Below are 18,671 nucleotides of genomic sequence, written 5' to 3'. Positions count from 1 at the left end.
ATCGTCCTTTCAGCAGCACAGCAGTGCTTCCTTCTGGCAGAATGTCATCAGTTCCAGAAGTGTACTGATTTAGAAGGGCCAGAAGTCCAGTTCTTATACCCAGTTGTGCCTTTGAAGTGGGGAAGACAACAAAAAGAGGTCTTTGAAGTGCACAAAGTCCCTGCCCTTCCTGCCCTGGCTCCAGCCACACTACAGTGGTTATGCAGCCCTTTGTATGGGGACAGGCACAGCCCATTCATGTGCAAGTATCAGCTCCTCCCCGGATCCTGCCCAGGATGACCCATCAAGACATTAATGGCCCATCAGAATGTGGATGGCCCATCAGGCACACCTAAGCTCCCTTTGTGTTGTTGGCTGTCTTGAGGGAATGCACAAAGTCCAGCTCTCACCCCCAGGTGTAAATTCAGAGGCAGGCAGAAGGCACAGAATGGTTAAAGTAGGAAAATGCCAACTTTCTAAAAGTGGCAATTTCTGAATTACAATTTAAAATCTGACTTCATCATAAATTGTGATTTTAAATTGTGATTCCAGAGACACCAAACTTGGGGGGATCACTTACCAACTGGAAATTACACTCATAAAATTTCATAATAAGGCAATCACAATGTTAATGATGGGAGGAACAGGCGAACGCGGTCGCAAAGCAATCGCAGTTACAACCAGTGTCAATGCATCTCGTTTTCATTTAAGGAAAAAGGGCTGCATTACAAAAAAAAACTGCTTTATTTAAAAGCAGTCACAGACATGGTGGTCTGCTGTCTCCAGCAGGCCACCATCCCTGTGAGTGCTGCCACTCGCAAGGGGGTCGCAAATTGCGACCCACCTCATTAATATTAATGAGGTGGGCCTTTGTGACCCCCTTGCGACTCGCAGATGGTGTCAGGGACACCATCCTGCATTGCAACTCGCAATTTGCGACTCACAATGCAGGAATTTCCTACATCTGGCCCTTGGATCCCTATGACTTCACTGATGTAACATTGATGGCAGCACCTCCACTCTGAAAATTGTTCCAGCACCACTGCTCTTAGTTCACCCAGAGGATTTCTGCGTCCTGGCACTGCAGTTTGAAGAAAGGGCATTTGTGGACAAGGTTCTATGAAGCGGGATACTGTGCGTCCTGCTTGCTACTCGACTGGTTTAGCACCTTTGTACAGCTGGATGTTACCATTTTGGAGAGGCTCTGAGTAGGTTGTGTATCTATTTTTCTTGTTTGTCGAAAGAATGCGGGGGATGTGGTAGGTTACAATAAAGTTTTCAAAGGCTGGGTGAGGAGTTAAGGGTGTCAGCGATATTTTTTTCTAGGAACAGAGTTGGATTTCTGGCAATGAAGATGAGGCTACCCAAATAAATAGTTGTAAAAAATCTGATTAATTATGTATTGAAATTGCAGAAGATGGAATTGTAAAAAGGTTAATTGACTGTTAGGCCATTCAAGTGTGGTCTACTGAGAAGTGAGCGTGAGAAGAATAAGAATAAGAATAACATTCATGATGGCTGCAGCCACAGATGTTACCAGATATCGGATGACAGGCGGCAAATGCATTTTGGTTATGGTGCTCTCGCTGAAAATATAGACAAAAAAGCGAGCTTCAAGTGACCTTTCAAGCAACAACTGGAGTAATGAGATAAAGGAAGCAGATGCATATTCCGTCAGATCTGCAGAAGGAAGGGCACACCTTCCAGGCACACAAATGTTTGAGCTGTTGCAAGCTGGGGTGGTGTGTGGGGATCTGGTGTGGGCTACCGTTTGGGGAGTTGAAAAGCAGGAAGAGGAGTTTAATAGAATTGATGTATTCTTTGTCTGTGTACAAAAAAACAAATGGAAATGAGATATTATTTTTTTAAGAAAGGAGAGTTATTTGAACTCGAGGATATTAAATATAAGAACTTTGTTTTCTTGAGGAATGGTGTTATGTAGCAGGCAAGATAAAAAGACCCTGCAACCACCGTCACCGTGGTCACCTTTTCCCCAGGGCACCTGACACCACATCCACCAGGAAAGACATGGTAAGTGGGAGGAGATAAGGGGAACAAGGGACATTCTACTAAGGCGCAACAGATGGAATTAAGGGTGGTTCGAGCTCCCCCAATAATAGGCCACAGATGTGGTGGTGAGGCGGGAGGAACATAAAGAAGTGATCCCCAACCCACCTAATTCAGTGTGACTTTTTTGGCAGTTTTACATAGCACGTACAAAAAAAAAATTCAGAACTCTGATTTTGATTGTGTTATGTTATGAAACAGCCAAAAATAATATGCTGATAAGTCAATGAGGAAACTACATTCTCCCGACTTTTTTTTTTTTAATCTCCCACTTGCTTGCCCTAAAATGTTGGCATGTATGGTTGAGGTAAGGATCATGGGTCATGAAGAAGGGAGGGCACTAGGCCCAAGGGGAAATGGTTCTTTAGGGGATGAAGAAGTTATAGAGACTGGTTTGTATTGGGTTGTGGCAACTGAGGAAGAAAGTGTCTGTAAGGCTGGGCAGTCTTTTACACTTTTCTCGGTGTCTTCGATTGCTCCATCTCACCCAGCGCTGCACTGAGAAACATAGGGCCAGATGTAGCAAAGTTTTAACCCATTCTGTGTCTATGGGAAAAAGTGTTCGTGCATATGGCCCAAAATTATAAAGCTCCGGGCTGTGTGAGGATTTTAAGTGGTGCTGTGCTGCCACCTAGTGGTTCAGGAACATAAAACCAGTTGACCATGATGGCGCATAATGACCTAAACGACGAAGATGAACAGCAGAAAGGTATGGAGGGTGGTAAATTGTATAGCAAAGTATGGCTAATATATACGCTACCGTTTTGTAGCAGGTGTTCAAGACAAGAAACTTGCCTGCTGTTTCCTCAGTCCCTGCAGATGTTTCAACTCATTCAGCAGCTCCTCAATTTTCTTTCTTTGCTTGCTACAGGAAATCTGTTGCTCTGATAGCTCTGCCCGAAGGGAATCTGCAAACAAAATCGAAAGGGCCGGTTACTGTGAGTACTGACTTCCAAGTACAACTGTGCAAGTGGATGATAGCGAATCTATGTCCTAACACCCCCCACCCGCCCTCCCTCCACACACACAAAACCCCTACCCCACCCTCCCGCTCGAAATCGAAGTCCTTATTTTGAAGAAAAAAAATTCTGTTAATTTATTTTTGGACGAAGTGCTTAGCTTCACTGCATCCTCCTGCATGTGTTCAACATTGTTTTATAGAATTTTAAAGGAAAAAGTCAGATAAGTAGTTGTTTACATTCTTGAATATCTCATGATTGCTTCTCCTTATGCTGTTGATGAACGCCGTGACTCCCGCTGTTGTAACACTGTGTTCGATATCCACGCTGTAGAGGACGCAACGAAACCTAAACTTTCGGGGCGGGTGGGGTTAACACTAACTGCGAAGAGCTGAGCCATTATCACAGCTTTTACCTGACAGCATGCATGTACATTTCTTCGAGGGGGTCCAAATTCTAGTACTTTGCTGAACCTGCAGTGTCTAAAATGTGTGTTAAATTAAAGCCGCATAGTGCATTCTCAGACAGATATGGCCAGTTCAAAATAATATTGTTGTGATGGTAGAGGAAGAGGAACACCAGTAACCCCGTGTGTTCTAACGTGTTCCCATTTTTGGGGAGGTGAAATGACAGTAAAAGAAAATGCGTTTTTATGCTTTCTTAAGAGCAAAACAGGAAACATGTCATGGTCCTGCAGACACCTGATCATGCTTACCAGGTTATCCTTCCTTGAGAGGACAGCTTTCAATTTAAGACCTACATTTTTATCAATTTTACTATTTTGTTCCTTCTAAAAATCTATTCTGCCAAAGGCATGCAGAAGGCCCTTTTTCAGGTCTGGACAACAACAACTTTAGCTGTCTCTCTAACCTCCTGTATTAAAAAAGAAAAAAAATCATTGAAAACAGACATATAGGGCCATATGTACTAAAGCATTTTCCCATAGACACAAAATGGGTAAAACCCTTTGATACATCTGGCCAATAGGGACTTCGTGACAGCCCTCTTCATCCATTAGTCTGTTCCACTGTTATTCAGCTGCTACAGGCATGTTGTTTCGGCCCACCACTGCATACAGCATGAGACAATGGGTCAGCCCACTTCAGCCACTGGCTCTCTTAGTGTGAGTGCCAGCATGTGTCCTCATCACATGTGCACATCCACATAAAAAGTAGTGAACTTAAGTGTCAAGGCTGGTGGGCCAATTTCACCTTTCATTTCCTTATTATCAAGTGTTTATTTTTATCAACTTTTCATCTTGTAGGTGGCTACGCGATCAATGGCGTAGAAAGCAGGGCAACGGTGCTCTGGGACCCGTTTCATCGTTGGTCCCCCATCCTTCCATCCTGCAAGCGAGGAGACACGAGGGGGTTGCTCACGGAGCCCCCGCGACCACGATGCCTTCTCTGATCGGGCTGCTGAGCGCAGTGAGTGACCAGGCAGCTGCAGTGGGAGCCGTGAGGTGAGGCCAGCTGCACTCAAGATGGCGGCCTCCTAACTGAACCACCCGGCGGACGTGAGACAACTACGGACATACCCGCGGAGGCGGCAGGGGAGAAGCATAGGAGGAGGGCCCTGTTGGAGGCCAGCCTGAGGTGCCACCTGCTGGATCAAGCAGGCCGGGAGCCCTGCAGACTGAGTTGGGCAAGACTGGGGCACTGCACGTTAAACACTCTGGACTCCGTGTGGACAGATTGGGTCTGGAGTAGTGACCCCTTCAGGTACTGTTCGGCGCAGGACAGCAGCGCCACGGCGAGGGGCCGATCAAAAAAGCCTGGGTGGCCTGGAGAGGTGGAGGCCCAAGCCCTGGAGTCAACATTGGGCCCGAGCGGCCCGATGGGAGCGCCCCTTCCCCGCGTGGGCTCGCAGATGCACAGCTGGGAGGAGTAAGAGCTTGGCAACTACAGACAAGAAGAATCTTGTCAGAGCGCTGCCTGCCTCCGGTCCCCCGGGGGCTTGTGGAGAGACCACGCTTGACAAGGGATGGAGGCAGGGCCGAGATTGTCAGAACACACAGAGATGAGACCTCAAACCCGACTTTACAATCCAGCGGAGCATATACATAAGAGTAAGTAACAGTTGAGGACAAGTTGAGTGCGGCAATCCATCGGAACGGGTCCCCGACAACAACTAGTAGTGCAGGGCTCTAAGAACTATCATTGCGGAACACCCACCTGTGTGGGCAGCTGCCATCGGAGGCAGCTGGGGGCAGAGCCGATGGATAAGTGAGGTGATGTGGCCCTGGGGCCCCCAGCTGCTGGTGGCGTGACTCTTCACTGCCTGGTAGGGGCTATCTATCCTTGGAAGACTCGGGAGACATGCAGAGGAGATTCGAGAGCAGATAAGACTGGATCAGACCCCGCTGGTGGGAGGAACCTGAGGGACGGCTGTCGTCTATAACACGAGACCATACACAAGCTCACCGAGGTGGGTGATTTTCTCCTAGAAAGGGCACCCGAGTGGCGCGCTTCCCACTCCCACTGTATAACATGGTAAAGGCCCTCAAGAAAAGAGAGGAGGAGCTGGGTGGCCCCCAGCGCATGAGGGCTACCAATGTTGAGACGGAACAGGCATTGCCAGGGATATTGGCAATGTCAACCACAGCTCCTACACTGAAGGATGTCCTACAGGCCATGGCAGCATCTCGCACAGCACTGGAGGTCAAAATCGTCAATTTAAGGATATACCTGGGCCTCCTCCAAGAAGATCATCGCCGCCTGGCGGAGCGGGTTACTGCGATGGAACAAGAAATATCAGCGACAATTCCTGCCTTGGCACAAGCGGATGGCTGCCTGAAGTCCACTAAAGCTCGCTTAAAACACTAGAAAATAGAGCAGAAGATGCAGAGAATAGAGCACGACGTAAATATCAGAGTGGGTGGGTTCCCCGGAAAAGTTGAGGGCACGGACATGGTACGCTATCTGGAGGCCTGGCTCAGGTCTGTAGTGGCTCCGGAGGGGCTCTTCCCCTATTTCGCACTGGAGAGAGCCCATAGGGTGCCCACTAAATCACCACCCCCGGGAGCACCGCCAAGGACAGTGGTAGCACGACTGCCCCACTTCAAGAATCGCGACTACCTGCTGCAGCAAGCAAGGCTACATGAGAACTTAATGGTGAAAAACAGCAGAGTGTCCTTATTCCCCAACTTCTCTAAAGAGCTCCAGCGACAGAGAACAGCTTTTGTGACAGTCAAGTGTAAACTTAGGGAATTGGGGATCTCTTATTCGATTCAGTTTCCCGCCCAGCTCCAGGTGGTTACCACGACAGGAGTGGAATTCTTTGCCACTCCACAGGAAGCATGGTCTTGGCTGGAGCGTCTGCCTGACCTGGACCCAGGCGAATCATCCCAGAGGCGGAGGAGGAAGAGGCATCCTCAATCCCGCCAGAGATGACCAACAGTTGGGCCTGGTCCACCCATCGCTGAGGAAGCACAGGAGGAATGGAAGAGAGCGGTGGCAGCAGTCGCATCGATGGGGGATTACTCGCTGAGTAACATTTCGCCAGCCAGAGAGACGAGCAGGGAACATACGGATTCGGACAATGAATCTGCGGCTTCGACCCACTCAAGTGTAATCCTCCCGGTTTTCACCCCGGGCACTGCGGATGAACTTACTTAAACGAACACCCGTCTGCTGCAGATGTATTCATTCAATGAACCATTGCACTTCTTCAGTAAGCGATTGCCGCTGGTCGCTGACAGGACTGATATGCCTTACCCCCATGCCGTTTGCGCGGGACTTGATGCAACTTAATTACACACGATACCCGCACTGCAGCCATAAGAAGTGGGGACGAGACGGGGGCTAGGATTCCCTGAAGCCCACCGCTGAACAACAACGGAGCTACCTCCCCCTCATAAACCGTAGCCTGAATGACAGGCGGCATGAACAAGTCTGATTTCTGGTTGTTTTACTGTTTGGGCGAGAATGTCACACCTCTTGCACTGGGGACTGGGAGTAGGGGACAATGTTATTTGTTTACTGAAAAACCTATAGAGTGTTGCCTAGCTTTCTCATATATTTAGTGCTGTAAGAGCTGTTACCTCCAAGACGGGTAGGAAACCCCCACGCTGGCTACCATATTATGCATTACCCTGCCAATGGTCGCGCCACTGAAGATTAAGGTCCGAATCTGGAATGTTAGGGGGATCAGGTCCATGGCTAAATGACAAAAGTTTTTCGCACCTTACTAAGTGAGGAGTCCACATAGTTCTGCTGCAGGAGATGCACTTAGCTGCCGTTAAGGGGAAGGCTCTTCAGTGGCGATGGAGGGGCCAGGTCTACTATACTACCTATTCGGCAAATGCCAGAGGGACGCTAATGTGGATCAAACACGGGGTCCCATATCAGCATGTCACATCCCTCATTGATCCTCTGGAGCGATATACTATAGCCATAGGTAAATTGGATGGGTAGTAAATAGTCCTGGGGAGCATATATGGTCCTAACACAGACCAATCATGTTTCCTAGCATCCCTTTCTGGGCGGCTCGCCCTACACTTTATGGGTTCCATATTGCTGGGAGGGGACTTTAACTGCATATCAGACACAACATTAGAAAGATCACACCCTTCGCTACCATCTTCCCCGACTCATCAGACGGCTAATCTATATCGCAACTGGCAGAGGGAATGGGGCCTGATTGACTCCTGGCGGGCGCATCACCCGGGGCTCAGAGACTACTCTTTTTATTCCCCATTATATGATCTTCATGTACGACTGGACACATTCCTTTGCTCACCAGAAGTACATGAGACAATACAACTGTCTGACTTGAACGATCTCAGATCATATCCCCCTCCTACTGACAATGGGATGGGTCCACATACCGACACCGATACCCACGTGGCGCCTCTGGCCTGCATGGTTGGAGGATCAGGCTTTCGCAGACACCATAGGTATCGCTATAAATGAGTACTTTGAGACAGATAAGGGCTTGACGCACTCAAAACTGATAGAATGGGACGCATTCAAGGCAGTGATCCGAGGGTGGTGCATCTCCGCAACCAAGGGAGAGTGCGAGGCACTGCTACACGACATAGCACAAGTAGAACGTGAGCTACGCTTACTTGAACAAAAGAAACCAGAGGATCCAGACCTGCAGAAAGCGCTACTCACTGCCCTGGAAAATACACTTGTAGCAATCAAGAGACTTCGCTGTTATGACTACAAAACCTATATAGCACGTACACACTCAGAAGGAGACCGGGCTAGTTCCCTTCTGGCTTGGTCGGCAAACCCAGCACGCAAAGGCTCGACTATAGTGGAACTGACAGGTGATACCATAACTACCCAGGCCACTATTAACAGGGAAGTCTATAATTAGTATGCTGACCTCTACACAAGCAAAGTGAGGCTAGCTGAGAGGGATATTAAAGATTTTTTATCACCCCTTGCACTCCAGAAGTGAAAGAGGCTGCTGCTAGCATGGCGCGTAATAAAACTCCGGGACCGGACGGGCTTCCGATGGAGTTTTATTCAACATATATAAACAAGCTTTGCCCGAAGCTGGTCAAGATGTTTGAGGAGGCCAGGAAATGTGGCGCACTTCCTGCATCGGCCCTAGAAGCCCTAATTATCCAACTGCTAAAGCCAAAGAAGTCATTCACAGACGTTACGTCTTATCGGCCCTTGTCGATCTTATCAGTAGACTATAAAATATTAATTGAAATATTAGCTATGCGCCTCTTAAGGCATATGCCACATTTGGTTCATACAGATCAGGCCGGGTTTATCCCTGGGCGCCACTCAGCTACTAACATTCTGCAATTTTTTTCTATCTTAGACAGTGGCGTTTATAAAAAGCAGGAGGCGATGGTCTTCGCTATAGATTTCGAAAATGCTTTTGATAGTCTGGAATGGCAATATTTGTATGAGGTGCTCCGTAGGTTCAGGCTTGTTGCGTGGACCCGGCTGCTCTATGCTGGCCTGTCGGCCAGGGTTTACACAGGAGCCACCATATCAGAGACCTATAGGGTAGAGAGGAGGACAAGACAAGGTTGCCCACTCTCCCTCTTGCTTTTCGCTCTTTCTATCAAGCCATTAGCCTATTTATCTAGAAAGGGAAATGCTTATAAAGGACTAGCAGTGGCGGGCCACACCCATTACATCGCACTCTATGCTGATAATCTTCTACTTTTTTTAGGAAATGCAGGAGACGCACTGCGTGGGGCGCAGCAGCTTTTGGAGACGTTCATCTCTATATCTGGGTTCCAGATGAACTGGCAAAAATCTAGCCTATTCCCAGTAATGGAAGGCAGACAGGCCCCTCCGGATCTTGACTATCTGACCTGAGAACCACAGTGCTTCACCTACTTAGGAGTCCGTGTTTATCATAACCGGAAGGACTTGTTAGAGGGAAACATAGAACGGGCGATTTGAGCCCTTCGCAGTGCTATGACCTTCTGGGCATCCCTCCCACTGGCAGTAGCTGGGCGAGTCGCAATCCTGAAAATGATAGCCTTACCACGCTTGCTATACTTCTCCACCCTCTCGTTGTGGATCCCGAGAACGTATTTTAAGGAATTTAATTCAATGGTTGTCGGCTTCGTATGGGGGACAGCCAGACAACGTCTGGTCCTTAATGTATTACATTAGAAGACCGCTTGCCGAGTGCGGGCTGGCCGTTCCCGATTTTGGATCCTACTACTTGGTGGGGCAGTTACAGTGGTTTACCCACTGGATGGCTTGCCGCACAATGCCCGACAGGGAGCCCACCCCTTTCACCCCGGATCTTCCATCGTTGACTAGGTTGGTCCTCCAGCTGGGCCCCCCAGCTGTCGCCAGTTCCAACGAACTGAAGGTCATACATAAATGCTAGGCGCGCTTTCTTCGCCGCTTTAAGGGTGGCAAACCTTACGCACCAAAAATCCTGTTGCAGTGTTTGCTGATGTTAACGCATGGAGGGGACTGGAGGAGGCTGGCAAGCTAGGAGGTGGTTGGGCGACGGCCGTAGGCACCTTGTATGAAGCTAACACCCTTCTACTGTTTGAAGACTTCTGTAGGCGGTACAACCTTCCCCCAGGCCAATTTTTACTTTATAGAGCGGTCATCAAGGCGATTGTAGGGCATTGGCAGGTTGGGCGCACAGAGCCCCCCTGTCTGAGGTTTGCCAATATCTGACATCTGCCACGGCCACATATAAAGCAATGACCTGCCTTAACAAGAAAATATGGAAAACATTATGCGCTCCGCTTACACTTCTTAAACAGAAGTGGGATGTAGACCTAGGCACTGCAATCACAGATGAAGACTGGGAGGAGCTCTTGGCCTGGACCCCAAAGGTCTCATGGAATGCCCGCTTTAAGCTTATAAACATATATCTCCTACATAGGGCCAACCTGACGCCAGGGAGACTTTGGAGACACTTTGGGGTGGAAGAGGTCAAATGCCCAAGATGTGGGGAGGTAGAAGCAGAATTCCTTCACATCTTTTGGACTTGCCTGAATGTGAAGGGGTTTTGGGGAGCTGTTAACAATTCATTAACTGAGGTACTAGAACAAGAGGATCCCAATGATCCCAGATATTGTTTATTCGGGGAATATAGACACACAACCCATAACAGAGTGACTGACCAGTCCAGAGATTTAGCTCTGTTGCTGGCTAAAAGAGAAATAGCAATGAATTGGAAGATGCCTCATGGACCCCGGTAGGGGAAGTGGAGATGGGAGATGCTGAAATGGGCACGAGCGGAGGAGACGGTCTGGTAACGGGAGGCCAGAAGAGGTCAGAGAACTGCAGAGTGGGGAAGAGCCTGGGGTACTCTGGTATATGATTGGGACTGATTGAGAGAAGCACTCCAAGATGAGACACTGCCCCCTTAATTAAGAGATATCTACTTTTCCTACAAGTGCCTAGTGACTAATTCCCCAGCACTTAATTAACGCAGACACAGTGGTAAGAGCAGAGGGGGGAAGAGGGCGACACCTCATCGGGGGATGCTCATCACAGCGACTTACACTCTGAATTCGGAGATTTCCAGAAATAGCTAGGCAAAGGAGAGGGAGGGGGTGGGAGGAGGGATTCACTGCCTACATGGGAGACCCAGCCTTAAGAGATGAGCTCCTAGGAACTAGGCACCACTAGACCATAAGCAGGAGTTGTGGCCTATAGGCGACGAGAACGCTGTTGAATATGACTCTAGACTGCATGAACTGTGGCTATAATTGTACTGTGGTTATGGATACTGCAATCTATGAGTGTGCGAATAATTGTTATGAAATGACAATGCTGTAAGGGTGGTGCACCAACAGTACGCAGATCTTTACTTGGTTAAGTTACAAAGACCCAAGAGGGAATTGAGAACATCAGATTAAAATTGTTAATTCAAAGAGAGGGTAACTGAAGGAAAGATTTATGTGTCTGTCAAAGGTGATAATATTCTTGGTTGGCCACACTAGAAAGATTGGGGCATACTAATGCCAATCCTCAGGTTCACATTAGAGAAGTGATTGTCAAAAAGGATGTTGTATGTAAAGGTGTCTGTGAAACAATTTCAAAAGAATTTTCAAGAGATTTCAATTTCAGTTTAGATTGTCTGTTGGAATATTTCCACAACATTAAATTGCAAAAGGTGCTACACCTTCTGTAGCTAGAGTGAGAAAAGTACCCCTAAATGTTGAGGATTCTGTAAAGAAAGAGTTAAGGTGTAAGAAACTACTCTCTTTTTGGCATGGTTACCCCCACATTTTGCCTGCTATCATTATGCTTAGACTGTTTTCACTGGGATCCTGCTAACCAGGCCACCAATGATTGTGCTCTCTCCCTTTAATTGGCATACTGGTACCCTTTTATAAGTCCTAGTAAATGGTACTTAGGTACCCAGAGCATTGTGGCACCAGGGGTTCTCCATGAGCTGTAACATGTATTGTGCCACCCATGAGAGCCCATGCAAAATGTGTCTGCAGGCCTGCAACTGCAGCCTGCGTGAAAAGGTGCATGCATTCTTTCACAACAGGTCACTGCACCTCGTCACTGTAAGTCACCCCTATGGTAGACCCTCCTAGCCCAGAGGGCAGGGTTCAGGTCCCAGTGTGTGAGGGCACCCCTGCGTGAGCAGAAGTGCCCTTATGAACTCCAGTCCCATAACACTGGACTTCGTAAGTGCAGGGAAGCTATTTTACCCGCGTACTGGGCATAGGTGTCCCGCTACACAATGGTAACTCCGAACCTGGGCATGTTTGGTATCAAACATGTCAGAATCATACCCTGACATTGTTGCCAGTATTTGTTGTACGAATCCATGCACTCTGGGGGCTCCTTAGAGGATCCCCAGTATTGGTCCTACCGGTCTTCTGGGGTTTTCTGGGCAGCCTGCCCTGCTGCCATTACTCAGACAGGTTTCTGCCCTCCTGCTGCTTGACCAGCTCAAGCAGGGGAAGGCAGAACAAAGGATTTCCAGTGGGAGAGAGAGGCAACACCCTCTCCCTTGGAAATAGGTGTTACAAGGCTTGGGAGAGGTAGCCTCTCCAGGCCACAGGTTTGGTTTGAAGGGCACATTTGGTGCTGTCCTTTCATATACCGGTTTGCACCAGTCCAGAGACCCCCGGTCTCTGCTCTTGTGCAAAACTAGACAAAGGAAAGGGGAGTGACCACTCTCTTATCCAGCACCACCCCAGGGGTGGTGCCCAGAGCTCCTCTAGGTGGCCACTCGAACCTGCCACCTTGAAACCAAGATTTGAAGAGGCCCCTGGGAGCATCTGAGTGGCCAGGTCAGGCAGGTGATATCACAGATCTCTCCTGATAGGTGGTCACCTTGCTAGGTGACTAAACCCCATTTTAGAGCTAGTTAGGGATTCCCTTGAGGGTGGGTCTCCAGATTTGACATGCAAGATTCCGCCCGGGCTCCTCTGCACCATTAACTTGATCTTCTGACCACCAGAACCGCAACTGGACTCTTCACAAAACATCAATCTGAAACTTCAGTGAAGACTCCGCTTTGCAACATTGTTTCTATGGTTCCTTCAAGCAATTGCAACATTTCCCCAGCTATGCATCCTCTTGAGTCTTCAGACTGCACCAAGAAGCAAGAAGGAATCTTCCTTGGAATGAAGGAGTCACTCCCCTGCATCTGCAGGCACCAACTACAATGACAACCGGCTGCATGGATCTGCTCTCCTCTGGAACTGCGTGGATCCTGCATCACAGGTGGTCAGCTGGACTGGTCCCCGTTTGTCCTCTCTGCCAGCTGTCCAACTTGGGAGATGGTAAGCCCTTGCCTTTCCTTGCAGGACAGTACCCCTGTGCACCACGACTCTTGCACCTACCAAGACTTGTGTGCTCCTGCCCCAAGGGATCTTTAGACTCCGTCTAACCCCAGCCCCCAGCACTTCATCCTGCCAAGCACATTCTCCTCTCTGCTGCTCCAGCAACGTGGGACTCCTCTTTAGGTGTGCTGACTGGGCCTCACTGCGACTTACTGTGCCTGCTGCCAGTGGGTTGCCTATGGGGACTGCTTCTGTTGGCTCTCCCGACTGCTGAGGGTCATGTCAGACTCCCCTCCCTCAGTCGAGTCACCTGTGCCTTGTTGGTCCTCTTCAGCCTTGCAACTCTTTTTTTGCTCCTCTTGCATTTGCCAAATCTTCTTGGTGGTTCACTTGCACCACTGACCATCTGCAACCCGACAACCAATGTGGGACACCATCTGTACTGCTCCAAGGACTCCTCTTCAGCTCTTGGGCTCCACAGCTGGTATTCTTCTCCCCTTGTCGACATGGTTCTGCATCCGCAGAAGGGTGCGTAGTGGCTCCTGCCCCCACCGGACACTCTATTGTGGACTGGACTCTGTCTCCTTTTTTTGCATGTCCTCTTCTACTGGAATCCACCTTTGGTTTCTTCTTGTCTGGTCCTTCTTCTCGTCCATTCTTTTTTCTAAGTCCTCCTGTTAGTTCTTGGGGAAAACAGGTATTTATCTTGGCTCTCCTGGTCGCTGGGGGTCACTCTGGTACTCACTTCTTGTGGTTCCTCATTCCTCCAGCTCCCCTCTAACAACTCCACATCCTTGGGTGGGAGACTGAATCTCACATTCCACTTTCCTAGAATATGGTTTGGCCTTCCGCTAGGGCCCTTTCTGTTTTCACTAAGTATTGCAAATGCTTGTTGCTTTATACTATTTGCTGATTGCTATTGTGTATATAATTAGTGTGTACTTACCTCCAGCTGTGGGAATTGCCTATACATATTCTAGTGTTGTGTTACTATAATAAAGTACCTTTATTTTTGTAACACTGTCTGGTTATTTAATGTGTGATAAGTTGCTTTGTGACTACAGTGATATCGCATAAGCTTTGCTATCTCATAGATACATCTTGGATGCTCATCCACAGCTACCTCTAAAGAGCCCTGGCTTCCTAGACACTGTCTACACTTCACTAATGAGGGATACCTGGACTAGGTAATAACACCGTAGGTGTCCACCATACACTAGGCCAGCTTCCAACATAAGGTGTCTGGAAAGAGATGGTTTAATTGCTCCTGCAAAGGCAACAGATTGGTTGACACCTGTTGCAGTTGCCCACAAGCCCAATGGTGAAAAAGGACTTGCATCAATCTGACTTTGAATGAGTAAGTAGATTTTGATAAGTTTCATCTTCTAAATCTGGTCGAGATGGTTTCCACTGTCTGTTAAGCCAAATATTTCATTTTGTTGGATTTAGCTTCAGCGTACCACCAGCTTAAACTACATGAAAGCTCTCAGGACCTTATATCTTTTATAACACCCATGGGTTCATTCATATTTCTTAGTATGCCGTTTAGTCTTGTGTCAGCAGCTTCTGTGTGTCGAAGAGGCCAGCAAAATATCTTGGGTGATATGCAAGGTATTGCGTGTTTCGAAGACTATATGCTAATTTTTGGTGCAATCCGGTAAGAACTCAGTCAAGGATTATGTTCTATTCTAAAAAAAAATCGAAAATACAGGCATGACTTTTATAGAGAGCAAATGTAAGTTTGGTAAAGAAGAGATAACTTATTTACATCACACCATTTCCGAGAAACGTGTTTCTCCAAGAACAGATTTGATAGAAACAATCTGTGAACTTGATTTTGCATCTAGTAAGGAAGAAGTATTACAATTTTTGTGAAGGGTGGAATATTATAGTTGATTTAGTCCCAATTTGGCTACCTAAGCATTGGGCATGACATGCTTGAATAGGGAAGGGAAACAGTTTTTATGGTATAATTAGTGTGAAAAAGAATTTCAGGGACCATCAAATGAATTACGAACATCTGTTGAGCTGAGGGCTTTGCTGCCTAGGGGAAAAAACATTGGTACAGATGTGAGTAAAAAAGGGCTTGGTGCTGCATTGTTGCAAAAGGACCAAGAAAGATAAAGGGTCATTTGTTTTGATTCTATGATGCTGTGGGGTGCCGAGATCAATTATTCAGTATTAGAGACGGACATTTTGGTTTTAAGTTGGGCAGTTAAGAAATTCATATGTTTTCTTTGAGGAAACACATTTTCATTAGATCCGACCATAAACCTTCCAAGGAGATTTTTACTAAAAACGGGCTTGATGTCATCTCAGCACATATCAGGAAGTGGGTGTTTGAACTACAGGAACACATTTTCTTTATGAAATACATTCCTGAAAAATCTAATTGTATGGCCGATTGTTTATCAAGGCTAGTACACTATGATGCAGATTCAAAAACATGACTGAAGATGTGTGGATTGATGAAAATGTTTGCATATGCACAAATTGTGCTATTCAAGAAACAGTGGAATAGAGAGATGGTCCTAGATTCCATTTTTGAACAGTGTAAACATTATATGAAGGTAGGCTGGCCTGAGAAAAAGTTATTGGAACAGGAATTATAAGTTATCAGAAATAGAGAATTTGTTGTTTAGAAGAGGACTGACTAGTTGTGCCTAAAAACAACTGAGAAGGAAAATTTGTGAATTAGCTCACCAAGGACAATATGTAGTCATAAAAACTAAAGAGCACATTTGTGTGGATTTTGGTGGCCTAATTTTGATTGCAGGTGGAAAGGTTCATCAGAAAGTGTGAGTAATGCAGTGCCAATGATAAAACCTGGAAAGCTTGTGTACCACCCATAGTATGCAGAATTCTATCTTCGGGTCTTTGGGAAGAAATTCCTTTAGCAAATATGAGTCCATTGAAGAATGAAAGTTCTACTCCTTATTTAATTATAGCCATAGATTTGTTTTCTAGGTAGCCTTAAATTGTGTGTGTCATGTATATTACCTCCTGCGCTATCTTTTGAGGAATTGCTTCAGCTAGAGGGTTTCCCTAGATCCATATTTACTGATAATGGGGAGCAGTTGTGTTTAAAGGAATTTCAAGATTTAATACAGTGCTGTAGCATTTGTCACAAGAAACACTCTTTTACCACCCAGAAACTAACGGTACAGTACAGAGGTTTAGTCCTACTTTAAAGGCCAATAATCTTGACTGGAACAAATCCTTACAAGGGACGTTAGTTGCTTACAGGTTGTCTCCTCACACTATAGCAAGTCAAATGTCATAACGTCTGTGGCTAGATAAGCTGGAGGAAGAGGTTTGTAGAGGTGCCATGTGGTGATGCTTGGAGAGTTGGAGAGAGAAGGAAAATTGCAAAAAGGAAAACATATTGATTAAAGCAAAAGTGTAATGCCTGTATATATGCACGTTGGTGATCTGCTTACAATGTCGCGCAGCGAGCCGAACATTCGTCTCGGGCCGCGGCGCGTGGCTCAGAGACACGCTGCACCCCCAGTCTATCGTGCAGCATACAAGGCCCCAAATTGGGCATGGGGCCTCGTTTCTTCATAGCGCGGCACGCATTCAGGCATGTCTAACCCTCCCCCACTCACCTGCTACTGTTGTCCTCTTCTTTCTGTTGCCCTCATTTGTGCCTCCCTTTATGTTTTTCCTTCTTTCCCATATTCCCCTCTCTTCCCAGCATGCTTTGGTTCCCTACTTTCTATGGCTCATTGTCCCTTACTTTCCATGTGTTTTTCCATATCTAATATGGTGTCCTTGCACTTCCTGTTGGTCGCTTCCTGTTTTTGGGTATTTAAGGGCTGTGATTCTTTCCCTCCTTGCGCTGCAACACTTTCTGTGTGGATGGTGTCTTCGCTTCTTCTTCCTTGTGTCAGATACTGGTTCACGTCAGTTCCAGTGTTTTTCCTGTTCTTTTTGATCTTGTATTTACTTATTGATTTTGCTCCTGTTCCAGGAAAATTCCTTTTTGGAGGTTTTTTTCCCCTATTTAGTTTTTTTTTTCCTCTGGCACTATTTCTGAAGGACACGGCCTGCCCTTGGCATTCCTATTGCCTGCAGCACCGAGGCTACCAGAAAGAGTGGCCCCTACCTGGGCCAAGGCCAAACGTTCAGGAACAAGAACCTCGCCACTCGTTCAGCGGACTCCAGGTTAAAGCAGCGTGTAAGTCGTGACAGATTACAGCGCCAAATACACCCAACGTCGTCTAACAACCATGGATGATACAGTGGCGGCTTTTGCAGATCCTGAACAGTCCCTTCTGGCAACCATTCAGCAACAGGCTCAGGAACTGCAACAACTACACAACGAAAATGCTGCTTTACGACAGGCATTGGCTTTCCGCAGCACAGATGTTCCTACTTTCTCCACCTCAACTCCTCGTTACTCCGGTGAACCAACAAAACTGCAAGAGTTCCTAGATGCATTAACTGTTTACTTTGCTTTCCGACCCACACAATTTTCCCACGACAAGACAAAGGTGGGTTATCTTATCAGTGCTCTATCCGGTCCTGCCTTGGCCTGGGCAACTCCGATGGTATCATCCAATGACCCAGTATTGTCTGATTATCCAGCCGTCATGAATTGGTTCAAACAGATGTTTAGTCGTCCAGGATTGAAGGCCTCTGCTGAAGAAGCACTGTGTGACATCCAACAAGGCTCTCAAGATGTCCTCCAATATATTACACGCTTTCGACAGCTTGCGGCCAAGACAACCTGGGTGGAACGAACTCTGGTTACTCTATTCCGTAGAGGGCTAAAGGAGGAGATCAAAGACGAGTTAGTGCACTCCACCCGAGTTGAAGATCTTCGCGGTCTGATGGATGTAGCCCTTTCCATCGAATATCGTCTCCAAGAACGACGTTTGGAGAAAAGAAGAAACAGAGGACCTTCCAAGCCAAGTACCTCACGTGTCTTTTTACATCGTCCAGAGGAACCTCGCCCTCCTGTTAGAGAAACCGAAGGTGAACCTATGTAGGTGGATACTACTCGTGGCCCACTTTCTGTCAGTGAGTGGGAAGAAAGACGTAAAAACGGATTGTGCCTGTATTGTGGTGCTGCCGGTCATATGCTTCGTACTTGCCCCATTCATCTTCTAAGGCCATCGGGAAATGCTACTTCCCGTCCTCTGTAAGAAGGGAGGAGACGGGATCATCTGCTATACCTTCCATTTGTTCATTCAAGGACAATGCCACTACTTTGTTTATGCTTCCTGTGACTTTGCAGTTACCTGACAGTCGTGAAGAGAGAACAATGACCTTACTTGATTGTGGTGCTAGTGGCATTTATATGGATAAGTCTTGGGCCACAACACAACAAATACCAACACAACCCAAGGAAGTTCCGGAACAAGTACACACAGTGGATGGGTCCTTAATATCCTCTGGTCCAGTCGATACTACCACCCTGATTCTAAGTTTACAATTTGGGAACCACCAAGAACACA

General features: G+C 47.2%; 1 protein-coding gene and 1 long non-coding RNA gene across 4 annotated transcripts in view; one reads left to right on the top strand and one right to left on the bottom strand.

The window, feature by feature from the left end:
- Positions 1-18,671, bottom strand: part of FAM184B (family with sequence similarity 184 member B) — a 320,510-nt gene that overhangs the window by 126,142 nt on the left and 175,697 nt on the right. For both annotated transcript variants that reach the window (XM_069202207.1, XM_069202213.1), the window contains one exon: positions 2,838-2,954. In XM_069202207.1, the coding sequence (XP_069058308.1) occupies positions 2,838-2,954 (117 nt within the window). The remainder of the gene's footprint in view (positions 1-2,837; positions 2,955-18,671) is intronic.
- Positions 1-18,671, top strand: part of LOC138248563 (uncharacterized) — a 327,877-nt gene that overhangs the window by 281,708 nt on the left and 27,498 nt on the right. The window lies entirely within an intron of this gene.

Source organism: Pleurodeles waltl, chromosome 1_2 (genome assembly GCF_031143425.1).
Source record: "Pleurodeles waltl isolate 20211129_DDA chromosome 1_2, aPleWal1.hap1.20221129, whole genome shotgun sequence".
Classification (NCBI taxonomy): domain Eukaryota; kingdom Metazoa; phylum Chordata; class Amphibia; order Caudata; family Salamandridae; genus Pleurodeles; species Pleurodeles waltl.
This window is presented reverse-complemented; position numbering and strand designations above follow the sequence as displayed.